The sequence below is a fragment of the Echiichthys vipera genome, assembly GCF_963691815.1.
Source record: "Echiichthys vipera genome assembly, chromosome: 17".
NCBI classification, from domain to species: domain Eukaryota; kingdom Metazoa; phylum Chordata; class Actinopteri; order Perciformes; family Trachinidae; genus Echiichthys; species Echiichthys vipera.
In genome coordinates this window covers 26,408,736-26,427,651 of record NC_139842.1, presented here as the reverse complement: position 1 = coordinate 26,427,651, position 18,916 = coordinate 26,408,736, and the positions used below count along the sequence as shown (strand labels likewise).

At 42.8% G+C, this 18,916-nt stretch overlaps 1 protein-coding gene across 3 annotated transcripts in view; it reads left to right on the top strand.

The window, feature by feature from the left end:
• Window positions 1–18,916, top strand: part of LOC310959520 (thyroid hormone receptor alpha) — a gene marked incomplete at both ends in the record, with an annotated part of 66,796 nt that overhangs the window by 23,605 nt on the left and 24,275 nt on the right. The window contains 2 exons of one of the 3 annotated variants that reach the window (XM_083930894.1): window positions 5,757–5,831; window positions 18,371–18,485. In XM_083930894.1, the coding sequence (XP_083787020.1) occupies window positions 5,757–5,831; window positions 18,371–18,485 (190 nt within the window). Of the gene's footprint in view, window positions 1–5,756; window positions 5,832–18,363; window positions 18,486–18,916 lie in introns of all 3 variants that reach the window. The other 2 variants (XM_083930895.1, XM_083930893.1) reach the window with 2 other exon arrangements.

Genomic DNA, 18,916 nt, shown 5'->3' with positions numbered 1-18,916 from the left:
ACATGAAAAGTGACTGCATGGTTGTGTGTGATAATCTTTTCTCTCCACACCCTTATAAATTCATAATATATGAGCTTGTCCTGTATATTAATTATTAAGAAACAAATGTGAATGAAAGAAAAAAAAAAAAAAAATTCTATAAACTATGTCTTATTATCACTATCCTGTCTGTCAAAATGATAGAAAGGGAGGAGAAAGCAACCAGTGGCATACAGAGACAGAGAGATGGAAGAAAAGAGAGTGAAAAGTAGAGAAAAAGTTAAGAGGAGAAAAATCAAATCAGTACAGTCAGAATGGTTGTACAAGGAAGAGCAGAGCATGGAAAGGTATTTGTATGACAGTGAGCATGTCCCCAGGGGAGCAACTACACAGGCGCACACAGACAGACAGACAGACAGACAGACCGAGAAGGAGACAGGCTTAGCTGGGGAGGTTGGATGAGAGCAATAAGAAGGGCGGGAGAGAAAGAGGGAGAGGGAAAGCCATTCCTCCCATCAGCCAGTCTGAGGCAGAGCCCCTATTGCCTCAGATATCTCAGCTGACAGCAACAACTCCAGGCTCTGCTTGACTCTACTGTACATTACTTCACTGGGATGGACTTGAGCCCTCAGGTCACTTGGAGATTGGTTTAGCGTGGCGGTGACTAGGATTTAAGGACCTCCTCTTAGAGGTTTATAGATCAACAAAGGCTGCTATTAGCCACACACACACTTGTGTTTTTGAAGAAGTGGAAGTATTGCAATACTAAACAGACGGAGCTGTTTTCATGATAACGAGGCTGAACAGGACATTTGTACTGACTCAACCTGGCTGCTGGGAGGCTGGAACAGCAGAAGAGAGCTGCTGGGTTACATTCTTCCCTTCTGATATTCCTGCAAATTTAACAACATGCACATCTTACAGCCGTACTGCATAAACAGGTTGGTGTGTTTGTGTGTATATACAGTATTGCTTTGTCTATCTACATGGGTTGAAAGTGGTTGTGTGCTGCTGCTGCTGCTGCTGCTGCTGCTGCTGCTGCTGCTGCTGCTGCTGCTGCTGCTGCTGTTGCTGCTGGCATCCATGTGCCATACAGCATGTTTACAGATCAACAGATCAAGTAAGGAATGTCTGCGTTGAGTTAAGAAAGGCCGGCCTCTGTGTCAGTTTGTATTATTATCCTTGCTGACAAATGTATTCGTCTTGAGTTCACAAATTTAATTTTTAAACGATTATCACATTAAAGTACTTTAATCTAATAACTTGTCTGGAATTCTCAAAAAAAGCATGATTCTTGAAGTCTTGAACAAATTGTGTTGCTATTTTTTTTTTTGGGTTATTAAGTAATTTGTACGGAAACTTCCCCAAAGTAGTTCCTTATGTTCATGTGTTGAGATTTCTGAAAAGAATGTTACCAGTGAAAGATGGTCCTGACAGTCAGCTGATGTGAATGTGCCTGTGTTTATTCCTTTTTTTATTTAGTTTGTATTGTGTGCGTGGTGGTATCAGTTATTAATGCATGTTAGTGATTCTATAAACCATGCTAACTTAACAGTTAAACTTTTGTTGAAGCTGACAGAGCCTCATTCAGCTGACCATCTTTCAGCTGATTCCCACATAACACAGCAATAGACTTGCTCCAGTATCTGTATTTGTTGCAACTGTAGTGCCATGTGTCACCAGGGTGGTGTAAAAGCCTTTAAGCCTTATTTGTCTGGTTTTAATGTAATTATAGCACCATACAAAGCTTTGTAGCAACACATTGCTGTCTGCTACAATGTCTTTCCACTGGGGCACCAAAGTGAAAGACATTTTTGAATACACGGTGGTAAAGTTGCACCACAACATTTTCAACAGCAACAGATCCAATAATATGTCTTTGAGGAAAGCTGTCAAGTGTTTTTTACCCTCTCTAAAGCCGAAATTACAACAGGAAAAGTGTACAGAAGGGATTTTACAGTGTGTTTATCTGCACTAACATAAGCTCCAAATGGCTAACTAGCTCACTACCAACAGTAGTGATCCTGGAAACTTTAAAAAATCAACCAGGGACCATTAACAACCAACTCAAGTAGCTAACGTTAGCTTAATTAGCTAGCTCTACAGCTGAACTCTGTTAGCTGTTTGGGATGGGAATTGATTCGATTTCCAATGCTGCCATCCATATTCGGATTCCTTTATTGATCTTGATCAATTTTCTGTGTTGGAAAAAGAGTCAGCCTATACAGGTTTTCAGCGTCAATGCAGCTCTTTTATTATTGGAGCCTGAACCCAGTGTAGATGAAATGAGATAGATGAGATTTACAGCTTTGTTTAAAAAAAAAAAGTTTTTTTGAGTCAAAGATATTTTCTATTAAGTCTGCGTGCATGGCCATAATGTTATTATAGCATGTCAAAAAACATGTGGCGGGGCGGCCGGTGCAACAGTGGTTAGAGCATTCGCTCGATATAAAGAACCTGAAGGTCCTCGAGGCAGCGGCCGAGGGTTCGACTCCAACTTGCTGCGGCCTTTTGCTGTATTGTGTCTGGTGGTCTTGGCATACAGAGCCCTGAAACGCCCACCAGAGGGAAGAAGTTCAAACTGTTTGTGTGCAGGGTGTGAGGGGTCTGCAGTGATCCTGCATGCCTGTTTCGTCACTCCTGAATGGAGGGCAGGTCGGCCCCGATGAGTTTTTCTGCAGACATGACTGTCCGTTGCAGTAAAGTGATCCTTATTGATGTCCAAATGAAGCTTCATGAAGCATTAGTTGTATTTGTTGATTCCACTAGATGGAGCTCTTGGTTTAAAGGAAAGGGCTCAATGAATGTTGAGTCAGTGTGTTTTCAACGCTTTGTTGAACAGAGAGCTCTATCTAGTGGACTGGATATGCTTCATGAAGCTTCATTTGTACATCACTAGTGATCATATGTCAGATGTTGTGTTTTCATCTTGCTATGCTGCCCCCTCGTGGCCAACAATGAATGAGTGCAGCTTTTAGTGAAGATCGTAGTGTTACAGTGCTTTTCTTACTCTCTATTCAGTTTGAATTACAGCCAAATCATTACGGCCCCTTAGTTATTATTCTCGCTCTGATATGCAGCTGTATTAGAGCAGTTTCTTTCATTTATCGAAGCCAAAACATCTCTTTTTCTTCTTTCTGGCACATTGTAACGTCTGAGTTACATTCTAGTGGTTTTTCAAAAATAAAAGTCCACTGCTACTTTCTTGTTTCTGTTATGGGGGGAGGGCGCATGCTCTAAATATTTGGTTGGTCATGTCCCCTGCGCCGCTCCTGGGATCTGCACTCACCATCCAGTGATGGAGGCAGAAATGATAATGTGGGTGTTTCTGTTATGGTAGCTCAGCTCACAGTGATCAGAAACCAGAGTAGACAGTCTCCCACCATCTGACTGCTTGACCATGCAACAGCAATCAAATTATTAAGTTTGCTCAACCGTGAAGAACAGCAAGAACAGAAAAGGGACGCTCAAGGATTTTATTTTTATTTGGTTTTTTTATTTATTTTATTTGAGTTGGAGTGGATTTGACAGCCAGAGAGAGCAACAGAGGGAGGAAGGGGAGAAGTGTTACCTAATACTGCTGGAGGAGAGGAGAGGAGAGGAGAGGAGAGGAGAGGAGAGGAGAGGAGAGGAGAGGAGAGGAGAGGAGGAAATAAGGAAGGTTGAGGGAGCGTACAGTAAAACATGTGGAGTAGCTGAATTGGGAGGGACAGAGGAAGAGATTTTTTATGGAAAAGAAAAGGGAAACAGGAATGGGTGGGGGGTGTGGAGCAAACAGCCAGACATGGGGATGGAGAGAGAAAAAGGGAAGAACAGTAATCCAAATCTGCTTCCAGGAGCAAAATGGGGGGTTAAAGAATGTGATAGGAGGTGAGGAGAAGATGAGTGAAGGAATTATCTACATCCTGGAGTGTATGTGTGTGCTTGTGAACACGTGTTGGAATAGGCATGATTCATTCATTGGTTTCTTAATATTGCAGACAGACAGCAGACAGTGAAAACACAAGATGTGCTGGGCTGTAACTGACCTCTATATATTTTTTTAATTGGATATGTGCAGCAGCACATTTCATATGGTAAGAGAAAATTGACTCAGACATCTTTCAAATTGATCTGTTAGGGGGCACCTTATCTTCAGCCAAGCTGACTTTTAACTCAGCAACAAACCAACGCCATTCCTTCTGTTTTGTTGTTTGTTGTTGAAGAAAAATTGTTGAACTTTGGACCAAGATTAAATGGTCAGTCACATACAGCGGGCAACTACTTAGCTTAAATGAGCCACAGGTTAGTAGCATTGCATTGGTTACATAGTGAGGAGAAAAAAAATCAGTTTGCTTAAAGTTATAAACCGTAAGATTTTCATCTAGTTAATTGTCTTATAAGTAACTATCTATCACGGAGTGAGTTAAAACAATGGTGATTGATCATGTGGCCCACTAATGAAAGCACTAATGTACGTTGCATATTTAACAGGGGAACATATAGGGGACGGACTGGAAGTAGAGAAGTGAATGTGTGTCAATAAAGTTTATAAAAGAGCAAAAAAAAAAAAAGTTTACAAAAGAGCATGCATGTCTATGACGTGTCTGACCGGCACAGCTTCATTTCATTACTGCTGACTCACAATGGAGGATCAACAGACAGAGAAGAAAGAGTGTTCAGCTTCCAGTCCAAAGAAAAAGAAACAAAAAACTAATGGAAGTAAAGAAGGGAAAATAATCAAGAAGCATAGTGACTGTGAACGTGACAAGATGGAGGCTCTGAAGAACAAAAGAGGCTGAGGAAAGGAACCCTGGGAGATGAGGTCCCAGAGACTCACCCCCAGTTACACTCAAAGCAATTTCAGTCAAAAGCAACTGGACTTGGTTATTTGTCTAGGAAGACGTTTCACCTCTCATCCAAGAGGCTTCATCAGTTCATGGATGAGAGGTGAAACGTCTTCCTAGACAAATAACCAAGTCCAGTTGCTTTTGACTGAAATTGCTTTGAGGATAACGATGACCTGGACAAATGAGAATATTCACAGGCTTACCCCCAGTTACAATTTTCTGCCAAAGAGGACGCTAGAAAGAACGTAGCTCAAATCTTACGGATTATAACTTTAAAGCTGCACTTCTAATGTAAAGAATGTCCATTATAAGAAAATGTATCTTGTAGTGATGAATCAACAGAGAATTATCGCCCAACTCTGGATAATTTGGACATCACTACCTGAGCATCACTATGTAGCATTATAGCTCCTTTTAACTCATATTTTTCATTGTGTTTACTGCTGGTTCTGCTGCCCCCAAGTGGCTAATAAATCAATTGCTGAAGCTTTAAGATTCAAATTTCAGTAAGTTGACAAGCAAACTAGGCGGCAGTATGACAGTTTGCAGAGACTAAGCTTGGGAACCGATGGTTTGCCAGTTCAAGTCCCACACACAGACCAAGTATGGCACTGATGAGGTTCTTTGTTTTCTTAGCTGTCTTTCTCCTGTCATTAAACGGAGAAAGTAGTGACATTAGTGTTTCATAGCAGAGGAATTGATGCTGCGCAATTATTTATATTAAATGATCAATTGTAGAAGTCATTTATCAAACTAGCCAAATTGCAGTGTTTTGTTTTCCAGTTTTTTTTATATGTATATATATATATATATGCTGATATATGTATTATTATCCAAGAAACAAAATGGTGGATTAATAGATAATATAAAAACCTGTTTTTAGCATGTTTTTCTCATTGTAACATCGCTCTCTCCTTTTCTTTCTCCTCCATCTTCTTCCACTCCCAGGTGGCCAGATGTGCCAAAGAGAAAGAGTAAGAACAGCCAGTGTTCGGTGAAGAGTGTGTCTGGTAAGGATTTATCGTCTCTGCCTTCAACTCTCTGTTATTATCACCTCCAAACAAGCAAGTGAACACAATTGAAGGTTTCCTTGGCTCAGTCTTTTGATGTGCTAAAAGATTTGACCAATGTTCAGTGTAGTGTGAAAGAAATTCTCTGGAGTCCTCAGTGTTTCTCAATCATATCTTTACTAAATACTGCTGCAGACAGGAGAGCGGTCCTACCAACCCCGGGTGTCCTACCATCTCTCCTTCTCCTCCAGTCACTTCAACATTTAAAGCCATGACATCAAAAGGTCCTTACAAACACAAGGCACATCAAAGCAATCAAAAACACACTACCCCATATTTATGACCCCAGTGGGTGTTATCAGTGTTTACGACCCCCCTTTGTTACCATTTGCAAACCCTGTGACTCCTATCTACAATCCCCAACACTCATTTCCAGCTTGATTCTTATGCTAATCAAGGATTTACAATCATAGATGAATAAGGCAGGTCATCTTTGGTTATTTCTCACAGTAGCCCATCATGACACAAAGTGTCAAATAATTTTTTGGAAATAACACAATATCATCAACTAACTCTTTCTTTGACTACACACTACAAACATTAGTAGAGGTTAACTCTCCGAATATGACAAGGAAAAATAAAAACAACGAAAAACATTATAACAAACACAATTCTATTCACACCGTTTCTTCATCTGAGCCACTATATAGGTTTCTTTGCTTTATTTTGCCTCATTCGATGCCATGGATGCCATTTTCTTCTCTCTTCCATGTCCTGGTGTCTAAGGTTACTAGCACTTAACACACCGTCGGAAACAGTCTTTACCACTGTCCCATGTTCTTCTTTAGCACCATCATCTGCAATGGCGTTGCCCTGTGAAAACTGAGTTGTTATAATCAGCGTGAACTCTTTTAACTGTAAACAGGTAAAAGTGTTAGAGACAAAAGGTTAAGAACAAAAGGTTTTCCTGTAGGAGTGAGAATGCCACAGTTTTTCCCAGAGTGTGAAAGTTAGGGACAATATTAAAGCATATTGTGACTCTGTCACTGTATCATCTGTTGCCCCTAGAAAGAAAAGTACAGATTAATACAAATAACTCTTCGCTTTAGCAGACGAGTTATTTGGCAGTTTAGTTCAAAGGCAAACACAGAAAGAGCAGTTAGATGGACTCCTCGCAGAACCATCTATGAAGAAAAACAGAATTATCGTTAGACACTATGTATCAAACAATGCTTCCCATGGTTTTGATCCACTGTTTAACATTTCCATTCAAGAATGGTTCTCCATCTTCAGCTGTAGGATCAAAAGCTCAAAAATTAAGACGGTACAGCGCTTCAGGCTGACATTAAACATTAGTGTGACAATGAGTATCATGCAGAACGTGCACACTTTGAAAATACAATAGGGTCAGATGTTAGTGTTTGTTAATCGACATAAAACTATTGACATACAATTATCATGCAAAAATTAAAAAGAAACAATCAGAGCTCGATCAGTTAGGTCATTTTAAGTCAGTAGAGGCTGTTTGCCTCAGCAGTCACAGTCTAAAAAGTCAGTCATTGGCCAAGTTTCTTTAAACAGGGTTTGGGAGATCTCCACAAAAACATAGTGGCAAAAGAATTTAATCTATTTATTTATTTATTTTTTAACAACCCATCCAGTTCCTATGGATGCAGTCAGGACCCATTTATTATCATTATTAATAATATTATCCTTATTATTATTGTTATATCTAATGCTTCAATTTGCAAAAACAAGACATATGTTTCTGAAAACTTCACCATCACTATGGCAGTTTTTTAAACCAGGTTATCCCAGAAAACTATACCATTAAATTCCAAAAATTCAAATACCATTGAGAGTGAAAGCAAAAAACTCAGAATAATGAGTTAGGATTTACAGTGATGCATCAATATTGCATTTTCTAAAATCAATCATCAGAAACTTAAACTTGTGACATCTATGATGCCTCTTCAGGTAAAATGGGAGGTATATTTGAGACATTCCACAATGGCATGCTTGTTTTATAAGAAATAATCAGTGTTGCTTTCAATAACTTGATTTTTTTCTTATGTGAGCTAAAAAATATTTTGTCTGGGCATATCAATCAAAACCTTAACTTTCTGTTTGTCTGATGATCAACTCTTACTGCAAAACCCTAATTTTCCCTATTGACACCAATACTTATTATTAATAAATGTTCCTATATGTATATGCAAGTGTATGTATGTGTTGAACATTAACATCCTGTTCATTCTAAGTTCAACTAACGTGTCATCTAGTGTGGATGTTTTATCTTTAATTTCTAATTTGTGATTTTCAAATTCTCTGACCTTCCTCCCCTGTCTGTATGGCCTGTTCATGGGGGAACCATGAAAAAACACGCAACCAGGACTTCTCTGGATCTTCAGCATTGAGCCATTGTCCCAGTCTCCTTCTTTCTCTCCTTCTGATGTTGTCTTGATGAGGCAATCTTTGTCCAGGATTCTGTGCCCCATTCTGCTGGTATCGTGAACCAAATGGCCAGCCGAATGTTGCCCCATCGGAGTTCACACCTCTCTCGCTCCCCCTCCTTGCAATCTTTTAGTTCCTCTGGCTGCCACGTCCTGAACACAAGCTCTTCAGTGTTCAATTCAACTGAACATCTGGTGCCCTGGACATCCGTTTCCTTTTCTTCAGGCCAGTAGTCGAAAAGAAGTTGCTGTTTGGAGAGAGAACTTTCTGGAGAAGCAAAGTTATCTTCTCTTTGTTTCAGTCTGTTTTCCTCCGTCACTGGTTTTGTGACAACTGACACATCAGATGCAGGTTCAGTCTCCCCTCCCCCTCATTGTCAGAGTCCTTCTGGAAATATGCATATGGGCTTGATGCAGGGGCTGCATGGCCTGGAGACAGCATGAGGAGGCCCTGTCTTTTATCCCTAATCTCTGCTCCTCATCATCATTCACTTCTCTTTATGTCACACATACTTGTTTCTTTAATTTCTTGTCTTTCTATTACTGAGTTTGCTTTCCTCCTATCTTTCCCTACTCGCTGTCCCTTTCTCTCTCATATCTTTACCCTCTTCACTATATATGTACCTAATATGTGCCTAATAAAAGACGAAAAAACAAACAAAAAAAAACCCCTCTTAGTCTAGTAATGCCAAAATGGAAGCTCTCAACCACATTAACCCATTTATCTGCTATAAATTTAGAAGGATCTGTAAAAATGTCCCATTTTGTTTCCCATTTTTCTGTTGACCCACTGGGATGTGCTTTTACTTTCAATGGGCTTATTGTTCACTCAGACAGATTTCACACATGCTGATCTTTCCATCCGAACATGGTTAGATCTTATCACACATACACTAACTTTGGATAATCTTTCAGCCAGGTGGTTTATACGACACATTCGTTCAGAGCAACGCACCGTTTAATATCCATACCGGATATTTAGACACTGAAATGAGTTACCCCAAAGTTTATTTTTCTTACCACATTCATACGCCCATTTTATTGTAGTTGGGAATCCCTACACTCATGCAAATTATATTTGCATTTCAAAAATTTCTACTCCTTTAAATAATTGATTCATAAATCATTTATTTTTTTCCCTAAATGCTTGTGTATTTTCCAAAACACTTCTCTCATTTGTTAGGTTGCACCAACCTCTCACAACACATTATATTCATTTATGTCTATTCAAAACATCACTTATATAGCTTTAAGTGCATATATATATTTTTATTAAACTAGTCTACAAAATAAAATCACACAGAAAATATGAAGACGGTCCAATCTCCAAACGGGACTCATTGGACCTTGATATTCAACCCTACAGGATTTATAGAATATCAGACAGCAGACCACATTGTCTCGAACTGTCACCTAGGATACCTCGCCTTCTCAGAGCCTCAAAATCACACAGAAAATGAAACTAGTCTTCAAAACCACAAAGGACATGAAGACGATCCGACCTCTACAAATAGACTCGTCAGACCTTATATTCAAACTCACAGGAATTACAGAATATCTTGACAGCAGACCACACACAGGTTCTCGAACTGTCGCCTAGGTTTACACACACCTTCTTTTGAGCTTCAAAAACCCCACAAGTAAATGAAGCTTGTCTTCAAAATTACACACGAGATATGATTTAAAAACACTGTACTCACGTTTAAAATGGATGGAGCGTCTGCTGTCCAGCACCCGTTCCTGACATCAGGCGGAATCCTGTCCTCCTTTGGTGGAGCGGAATTTTTCCTTACCGGTTTAACCTTCAGTCAGGACTCAGGCCTGATCAGCAGAGCGTCCATCCCATCCTCGTCGCCAAAATGTGAAAGAAATTCTCTGGAGTCCTCAGTGTTTCTCAATCATATCTTTACTAAATACTGCTGCAGACAGGAGAGCGGTCCTACCAACCCCGGGTGTCCTACCATCTCTCCTTCTCCTCCAGTCACTTCAACATTTAAAGCCATGACATCAAAATGTCCTTACAAACACAAGGCACATCAAAGCAATCAAAAACACACTACCCCATATTTATGACCCCAGTGGGTGTTATCAGTGTTTACGACCCCCCTTTGTTACCATTTGCAAACCCTGTGACTCCTATCTACAATCCCAAACACTAATTTCCAGCTTGATTCTTATGCTAATCAAGGATTTACAATCATAGATGAATAAGGCAGGTCATCTTTGGTTATTTCTCACAGTAGCCCATCATGACACAGGCAGCTTTCAATGGAGCCATGTGTCATTACTGTGATAATCTCCTTCTCATCATGTTATGTTCGGAGGCTTTGTTGAACATAATTCAGCTCATCCACCAGGCTCACTATTTTCTCTAAATCCTAAACCCAACAGCATCTGTATCCTTTTCTTAACTCTGATGGGCCATTTATGAGCCACTATTTTCCCTGTCAGCCTTAACAAGTTTTGCGTCCACACCGACTCGGCTCAAGAGTGTCTTTGTCCACACGAAAGCATTGATACGAATTGTTCGAGTACACATGCCAGGCCAATATGTGTTTCTGTAACTGCCACAGGATGACAGCAACAACGGAGAAGAAGAGACAGATCATGCATATAAAGCATGAGCGCTGGATACAAACCCAACATAACAACAGGAAGTAGTAAACTGTAGTTAACCTAATAGGCTCAGTAGCCTCTGCAGCACAAAGACAAGCATCGTCGCTTCACATAATAGGCGGATTCGCTGTCCACATGACAATGCAAGGGCAGCAGGTTTTTTTTATACACTCTGGGACCCGGTTTCTGAAAAGAGCGACTTCAGAAAACCCCATACCACGGACTTTGTGAGAATGACCGACCAAAACGCTAAAAAAACTTTTGCGGTTACAGAAATGGGGCTTTTCAACAAATCCCAGTCTATGTTTTCCTCTGACGTTACCGCCCTATACTGACATTACTTGCAGTAACAGTTCCACCTCGCCGTCGCTCCAAAAACATAAATCTCTGCTCTGAATTTTTACTATTGTTATTCCTTCTCCAAAGTATTTGTCTGTATCTTACACATCAATGATGGAGGCTTCCTGTTTACACAGGCACACACATGTCCAGTGCACATGAATGGTCATTTGATATGCATTTCACTGATATATTAACTGACATAACATTTTAATCATATTCACATTTCTAAAATTATTATTATAGTTATCGTTACTTTTGTGGTTGCTTGCATCTCTGGGACTGGGTCTGTCTGTCTGTCTTTGTGTCTGTCTGCCTGTTTGTCTGTCTGTCGGTGTGTCTGTGTGTCTGTCTCTCTTTGTGTCCTGTCTGCCTGTCTTTATGTCTATCTGTCTGCATTTATGTGTGTGTGTGTCTTTGTGTCTGTCTCTCTGTCTTTGTGTCTGTCTGTCTGTCTTTCTGCCTGTTTTTGTGTCTGTCTTTGTGTGTCTGTCTGCCTGTCTTTGTGACTGTCTATCTTTGTATCTGTCTGTCTGTCTGTCTCTGTTTTAGAATGAAAATGTATAGTAATAGTGTGGATGGACCCTCAGGCTGTGCTATGCAGCCCCCACAAACCTTACACAGCCAGATAGATTACCAAACAGCAGGTTGAACCTACATAAAACTTCTGTAATCTCAGCATGGTATGTGCCATTTTCATACGCTATCAAATTTTACACACAATGCAAAAGTACGGTAGCCTACAAAAACTGATATGACTGCTATTTTGGTAAATTAAATGGCTCCATTTTGCAATTTATATATTTTTGTTTTATGTGAATCATGATTCACTAAGCTATCTGATGCTGTTTTGAGTTGTAAACAGCGTTGTGTGTAACCTAAAAGAACAATGTGAAACAATTTGGTCTTGAAAAGTAAAACAACACATAATCAATCTTAGCATTAGCATCAATACTTTTTCAGTAAGAATGAATGCAGACAGTAGGTCTTTCAGAGTTCTTTCTAGCTCAGTAGTACGAGTAGAGACATTAGAATAAATTCCCGCCACTGGAGTGATCTTTGTATTTTTGCTCTCCAGAAACCTCCAAACATACGTAAATGTGAGACTGCAAGCAACTGTGATCAGGTGATTGTGTGTATGTCAAGGTGTGTAGAGTATGCGTAAAGGTGAAGGCGGTGTTTAGGCATTTCAATGCATGGCTCTGTGACTGCTTATCTCTGCTCTTCAAAATCTCTTAGGTGGGCAATGTGTTTGAGGGGAAAGTCCTGTCTGAGCATGCCCAGATGACTGTCAGTCTGTGTGCAACAACATGACAGCTCAGTGTGTAGAGTTTGTAGGAGAATAAGAGAGAACTACATATATTATAATAATCACCATCCTGTGGGCCCACCACTCACAGGAGGAACCACTGGGGTCGGGTGCGCTGCTGCACAGGTGGCAGTGAAGGTTAGGGGCCTCGACGGACCATACACGGACTGCAGAGACTGGCTCTGGGGACGTGGAATGTCACCTCTCTTTGGGGGAAGGAGCCAGAGCTTGTGCGGGAGGTGGAGCGCTACCAGTTCGATCTGGTGGGGCTTACCTCCACGCACAGTCTCGGTTCTGGAACCGTACTCCTGGATAGGGGTTGGACCCTATTCTCTTTAGAGTTGCCCAAGGTGTGAGGGTCGCCTCCTTACGCCTGCGGGTAGTAGGGGGGAAACTCTGACTGTCTAATCTAAATCCAAGCGGGCGTCTGTTATTAGACTTCTGTGCTAGTCACGGATTGTTTATAACGAACACCATGTTCGACATAAGGATGCTCATAAGTGTACGTGGTACCAGAGCACCCTAGGCCAAAGGTCGATAATCGATTTTGTGATCGTATCATCCGATCTGAGGACGTATGTTTTGGACACTCGAGTGAAGAGAGGGGCAGAGCTGTCCACTGATCACCATCTGGTGATGAGTTGGGTCAGAGGATGGGGGAAGATTCTGGACGGACCAGGTAAGCCCAAATGAGTAGTGCGGGTGAACTGGGATGTCTGGAGGAGGCCCCTGTCTGAGAGATCTTCAACTCACACCTCCGGCAGACCTTTTCTGGCATTCCTGTGGAGGTTGGGGATATTGAACCGGAGTGGGAAATGTTTAAAGCTTCCATTGCTGAAGCTGCAGCGGTGAGCTGTGGCCTCAAGGTCTTAGGTGCCTCAAGGGGCGGTAACCCTCAAACACAGTGGTGGACACCGGGGGTCAGGGAAGCAGTCCGACTGAAAAAGGAGGCCTTCCGGGATATGTTATCCCAGAAGACCTCAGTGACTTCCACCAGAGAAGTCACTGAGGTCTTCTGGTCAAACAAATGCACAGTGGCAAAGCCCCAGGGACTTATGTGATTCCTCCTGAAATGCTGAAAGCTTTGGGTTGAGAGGGGCTGTCTTGGTTGACATGTCTCTTCAACAACTTGCATGGAAGTCTGGGACAGTGCCAAGGGAGTGGCAGACTGGGTTGGTGGTTCCCCTATTTAAAAAAGGGTACCAGAGGGTGTGTGCCAATAACAAGGGTAGCACACTACTCTGCCTCCCTGGTAAAGTCTACTCCAAGGTGCTGGAAAGGAGGGTTCGTCCTATAGTCAAACCTCAGATTGAATCGGAACAATGTGGATTCCGTCTTGGACATGGAACAACAGACCAGCTCTTCACTCTCGCAATGATCCTGGAGGGGGCCTGGGGGTATGCCCATCCAGTCTACATGTGCTTTATGGATCTGGATAAGGCATATGACCGGGTCCCCCGGGAGATACTGTGGGAAGTGCTGCGGGAGTATGGGGTGAGGTGGTCAATTCTGTGGGCCATCCAATCTCTGTACACTCAAAGAGAGAGCTGTGTCCGGATCCTCGGCAGTAAGTTGGAGGCGTAGTAGTCGTGGTGGGGAGGGGTTGCAGTTTGGTGGGCTGAGGATCTCGTCTCTGCTTTTTGCAGATGATGTGGTCCTGATGGCGTCGTCGGTTAGTGACCTTCAGCACTCACTGGATTGGTTCGCAGCCGAGTGTGAAACAGCTGGGATGAGGATCAGCACCTCTAAATCTGATCCCATGGCTCTCAGCAGGAAAAGTTTTGGGGGTTTGACTACAAAAATATGAATATATTTTTATACATAATATACATGATGGAGGAGTTTACATCTCTCAACAGTCCCCCGTCATCTCTACAGTGTCTTCAAAGTGGTTGAAGAATATTTAAGTCTATATTTTTAATACTGTTCCCAAGTTTAGTGTATGGTTCCATGATAGTATAACATGCAATGAAACGAGAGAATAACACAGAAAATGAATGGGCATGGTAAAGCTATAATATGGAAATGTAATTTCTAATTATAACTTTATGGAAAGTAATGTTTAATATCAAATGGCCAGTGGTCACCAGATCTGCTCATTAAAGTACCAACAACGTCATCTCACTAACTCAGCTTTGTAGAAGGGGGATCCAAGAGGAAGGAGGTGTGTTTCACAGCTCCAGAGCAGTCGCCCAGATGGGCATAACACCAGGTCTCTTCCTAGGTGCAGGGCTGGTAGAACCAGGTCGTCAGTGGATTCGTCAGAGGCCAAGGAATGGACGGCTGTCAAACAGGGCGGCATGCGACAAGGGACGCTTCACGTGGAAACGGGTATTCAGCATCAAGGGTCACTTTCGTTGTGAACCCTAAATCTTCAGCTTTAAGCCAAAAGGAGTCTTTCTGGATTCTTCAGCTTCGACAGCTTTGAATTACGTGATTGAGAGAGTCAGTTGGTCACTTTTTGCGAGCTCTTGGTAAAATCTGGATTTTGATATAAACTTCAACTCAAAACTCAAAACTTCAACTCACACTCTGGCGCTTAAGGAGGGAGTTCAGTCACGTGATCACCATCTGTGTTTACAGCCCTCCCAGAGCGGCAACAGCCACTGTCTGTGACAAGATCCACTCAGTCACTGCAAGGCTGATTACACCGCTCCTGAGGCATTTATGATCATGATCTCTGGGGATTTCAATCATGCAACTTTGGATTCTACCTTGGCTGTTTTTCACCAGGTTGTAGACTGTCCCAACAGAAACAACAGGACAATTGATCTCCTGTATTCTAATGTAAGGGATGCATACAGAGCGACTCCCCTCCCCCCACTGGGGAAGTCTGATCACAAGCTGGTTCACCTGCAGCCACTGTATACCCCCCTGGTCCAATAACAGCCGGTGACAACTCCCCCTGGTCCCCTGAGATGGAATATGCCCTGAGAGACTTTTACAACACCACAGTCTGGGATGTGCTGATCAACTCGCACGGTGAGGACATAGAGGGCATGACACATTTTCTGACGGAGTACCTGAACTTCTGTGCAGACGTGGTCTCCCCTGTCAAGACTGTCGGCTGTTACCCTAATAACAAGCCATGGGTAACGCGGGAAGTTAAGGCTGTCCTCAACAATAAGAAGGCTGCCTTGAGGAGCAGGGACATGAAGGCCATGAAGGCAGCACAGCAGGAGGTGAAGCACTGTGTGAGGGAAGCTAAGGACAGCTACAGGAGAAAGGTGGAGCAGAAGCTGAGGGAGAACAACATGAGGGAGGTCTGGGAAGATGTGAGGACCATCACAGGTCACAACACAAAGACCGGAGCTACAGGGGGCACAATGGAGAGGGCTTCAACGTTTAACCAGCCCTTGTCCCCCCACCCCCACCCTCACTGCTGCCATCTCTCCTTCTTCCCTCCACCAAAACACCCTCCTCCTCTTCCACCTCAACACAATCCCCGCCTCACATCACCACAGACCAGGTAGGAGGACAGCTGAGGAAGCTCCGACCCAGGAAAGCAGCAGGCCCGGATAAAGTGTGTCTGAGACTACTGGAGACCTGCGCTGTAGAACTGGGGTAACCGCTGCAACAGATCTTCAACCTTAGCCTGCAGTTAGGGAGAATGCCTACCCTCTGGAAGACATCCTGCATCGTTCCGGTTCCCAAGAAGAACAGGCCCAGCGAGCTGAATGACTCCCGACCGTTGGGGCTCACTTCACACCTGATGAAGACGTTGGAGCGGCTCTTCCTCAGCCTCCTCAGACCCCAGGTACAACACGCCCAGGACCGCCTGCAGTTTGCGTACCAGTCAGATGTTGGTGTGGAGGATGCCATCCTCTACATGCTGCACTGAGTCCACTCCCACCTGGATAAGGGAAGCGGCACAGCGAGGATTCTCTTCTTGGACTTCTCCAGTGCCTTAATACCATCCAGCTCCCTATACAGGACAAACTGAATCGGATGGGAGTGGACCCCTATCTGGTGGACTGGGTTAGAGACTACCTCACTGACAGGCCACAGTACGTCAGTCAGAAGGACAACCCGTCAGACACTGTGGTCAACAGCACTGGAGCCCCTCAGGGCACAGTGCTGACCCCTCTTCTCTTCACCCTGTTCACCTCAGACTTCTGCCACAACTCGGAGCTGTGTCACATACAGAAGTACGCGGATGACACAGCCATTGTGGGATGTATCAGGGGTAACAGAGAGGAGGAGTATCGAAGTCTGGTGGGGGACTTTGCTCTCTGGTGCCACACTAACCACCTACAGCTCAACACCTCCAAGACGAAGGAGCTGGCATTGATTTTGGGAGGTCCAGACCAAGACTGCGACCAGTCCTGCTAGAGGGAGCTGAGGTGGAGGCTGTGTACCTAGGGCTGGACTATAAACTGGAATTGACAACACACACCAGCCATCTGTACTGGAAGACAGTAAGTAGGTTTTACTTCCTGAGGAGACTGCGGTCCTTCAACATCTGCAGCAAAATGCTGTGGATGTTTTACCAGTCTGAGGTCACCAGTGTCCTCTTCTACACTGTGGTGTGCTGGGGGTAGAAAGGCAGAAAGGAGGACACTGGAAATTTTGGACAATACCAGCCACCCCCTGCACACTGTCATCAGAAAACAAGAGGAGCCTGTTCAGTGGAAGGCTGCTCCTGTACTCAAGTGTGGGACAAACAGGCTCAAGAACTCCTTTCTCCCTCAAGCCAGCACACGTACATTCCCTCTACATTTAACTTTTCTGATTTCCCGTGAATTTTATTTTACCTTTATTCTTACATCTACTTCATATATATTTGACCAAGATTTTATTGTTTTTTTATACATTATTTATTTATTTATCTAAGAGTTTATTGGTTATCTTATACTGTATATATTTTTTTTATACCTCCCTCGTGTTTTTGCTTTAAGACTTTTGTAAGTCTAAGTGTAAAAGAGTGACTTTGCATTGTGGACAGCTTAATTTCTCTAGCCAGAATGAAAATAATCTTGTTCTCAAAAACACGACCACTAACTTAAAAAGACGTTTGACTGATAATAATAAAATGTTATCAGTTAAACACTGAACTTCGTTGCAACAAAGTCAGGCAGAAAGCTTTTTCTCTATTAGGTAAGAGATTATTAAAAAATTCACTTTTTATGTAAGACAAAATTAGTATTACATGGTTCTTCATCTCATGACCGTGACTTTATTTTGTTCACTCTTCGGTGCGTTTCAGCTTCACCTAAAATGTCAAAGGGTCTTCAGAGTGGAGAAGCAGGAGGGGGAGGGAGCTCGTAGCTGGGCAAGAGATAAGATGTCTGATAAGGCATCAGGGATATCTGATCAGACTGGCTTCAAGGGGCGTCATCACAAAATGTGTCCCCATTCTTTTGATGACAACATACTGTATGGGGCAATGTTTCCTACAAGTTCCATACATACTGGGAGTTAAAAGGAAAGGGCTAAGGCCACATTAAACCTCTCGGGAGAAATAAAAAAGCAAAAGAAAAGTCCAGATGAAAAGCTGCAACTGCAGAGCAGTCTTGTATCTGTTTGGTTCTGTACCATAGTCTCTTCAGGCTTTGTACACAGGAGCTTCGTTGAGGCCCCTTTGATAACACTCCGTCCCCTCTTCCCTCTCCTCCTCCACTCCTGCTTCTCCTTATCCTCTCCTCATCATCACCATCACTCTTCTTCTCTTCCTTTCCGGCCCCTCCCTCATCACTCAAACCCTTCCCCTTCCCTCATCATCATCATCATCCTCACCGTCCACCTGACCTCCCTCACTTGCACTCATTGTTCTCCCTTCTCTCATTCCACCCTGTCTTCCTCTTCAACCTCCTCCTCCTCTCCTGTAGCTCTTAGTGTCTCTGTTCCAGGGTACATCCCCAGCTACCTGGAGAAGGATGAGCCATGCGTGGTGTGCGGGGACAAGGCAACCGGCTACCACTATCGCTGCATCACCTGCGAGGGTTGCAAGGTAGAGTACGACATCTCCCTCTTACGACATAATCTTTGACACAGATGAGACAGAAATTGTTCATTTTTCCATTCCCCTGAACAGTGATTGTCCAATCAAAGCTTAGAAGTCGTATTGAGGCCTGGCAGGCCTGTCAAGCTTTGTATTTCTCTGCAGGTTGCAGCGCTGTTTAATGAGCTGTAGTATTTAGTATAGTTCATATAAAAGATTTCGATTATGGTGTTTTTTCTAGCCTTTACAAAACCGAAAATACAAGAGCAAAAGTGTAAGAGATGGATTAAACAGTGTGTTTATCTGCAAATGTTAGCATGCCCAGCTAACTAGCTTACTACAGTAGTAACCTATTCCAGCAGTACTTCACAGACCAGGGGCATTTCATACTACATTATTGTATGAAATTATTATGGTTACATTAAAAATAATTCACTTCC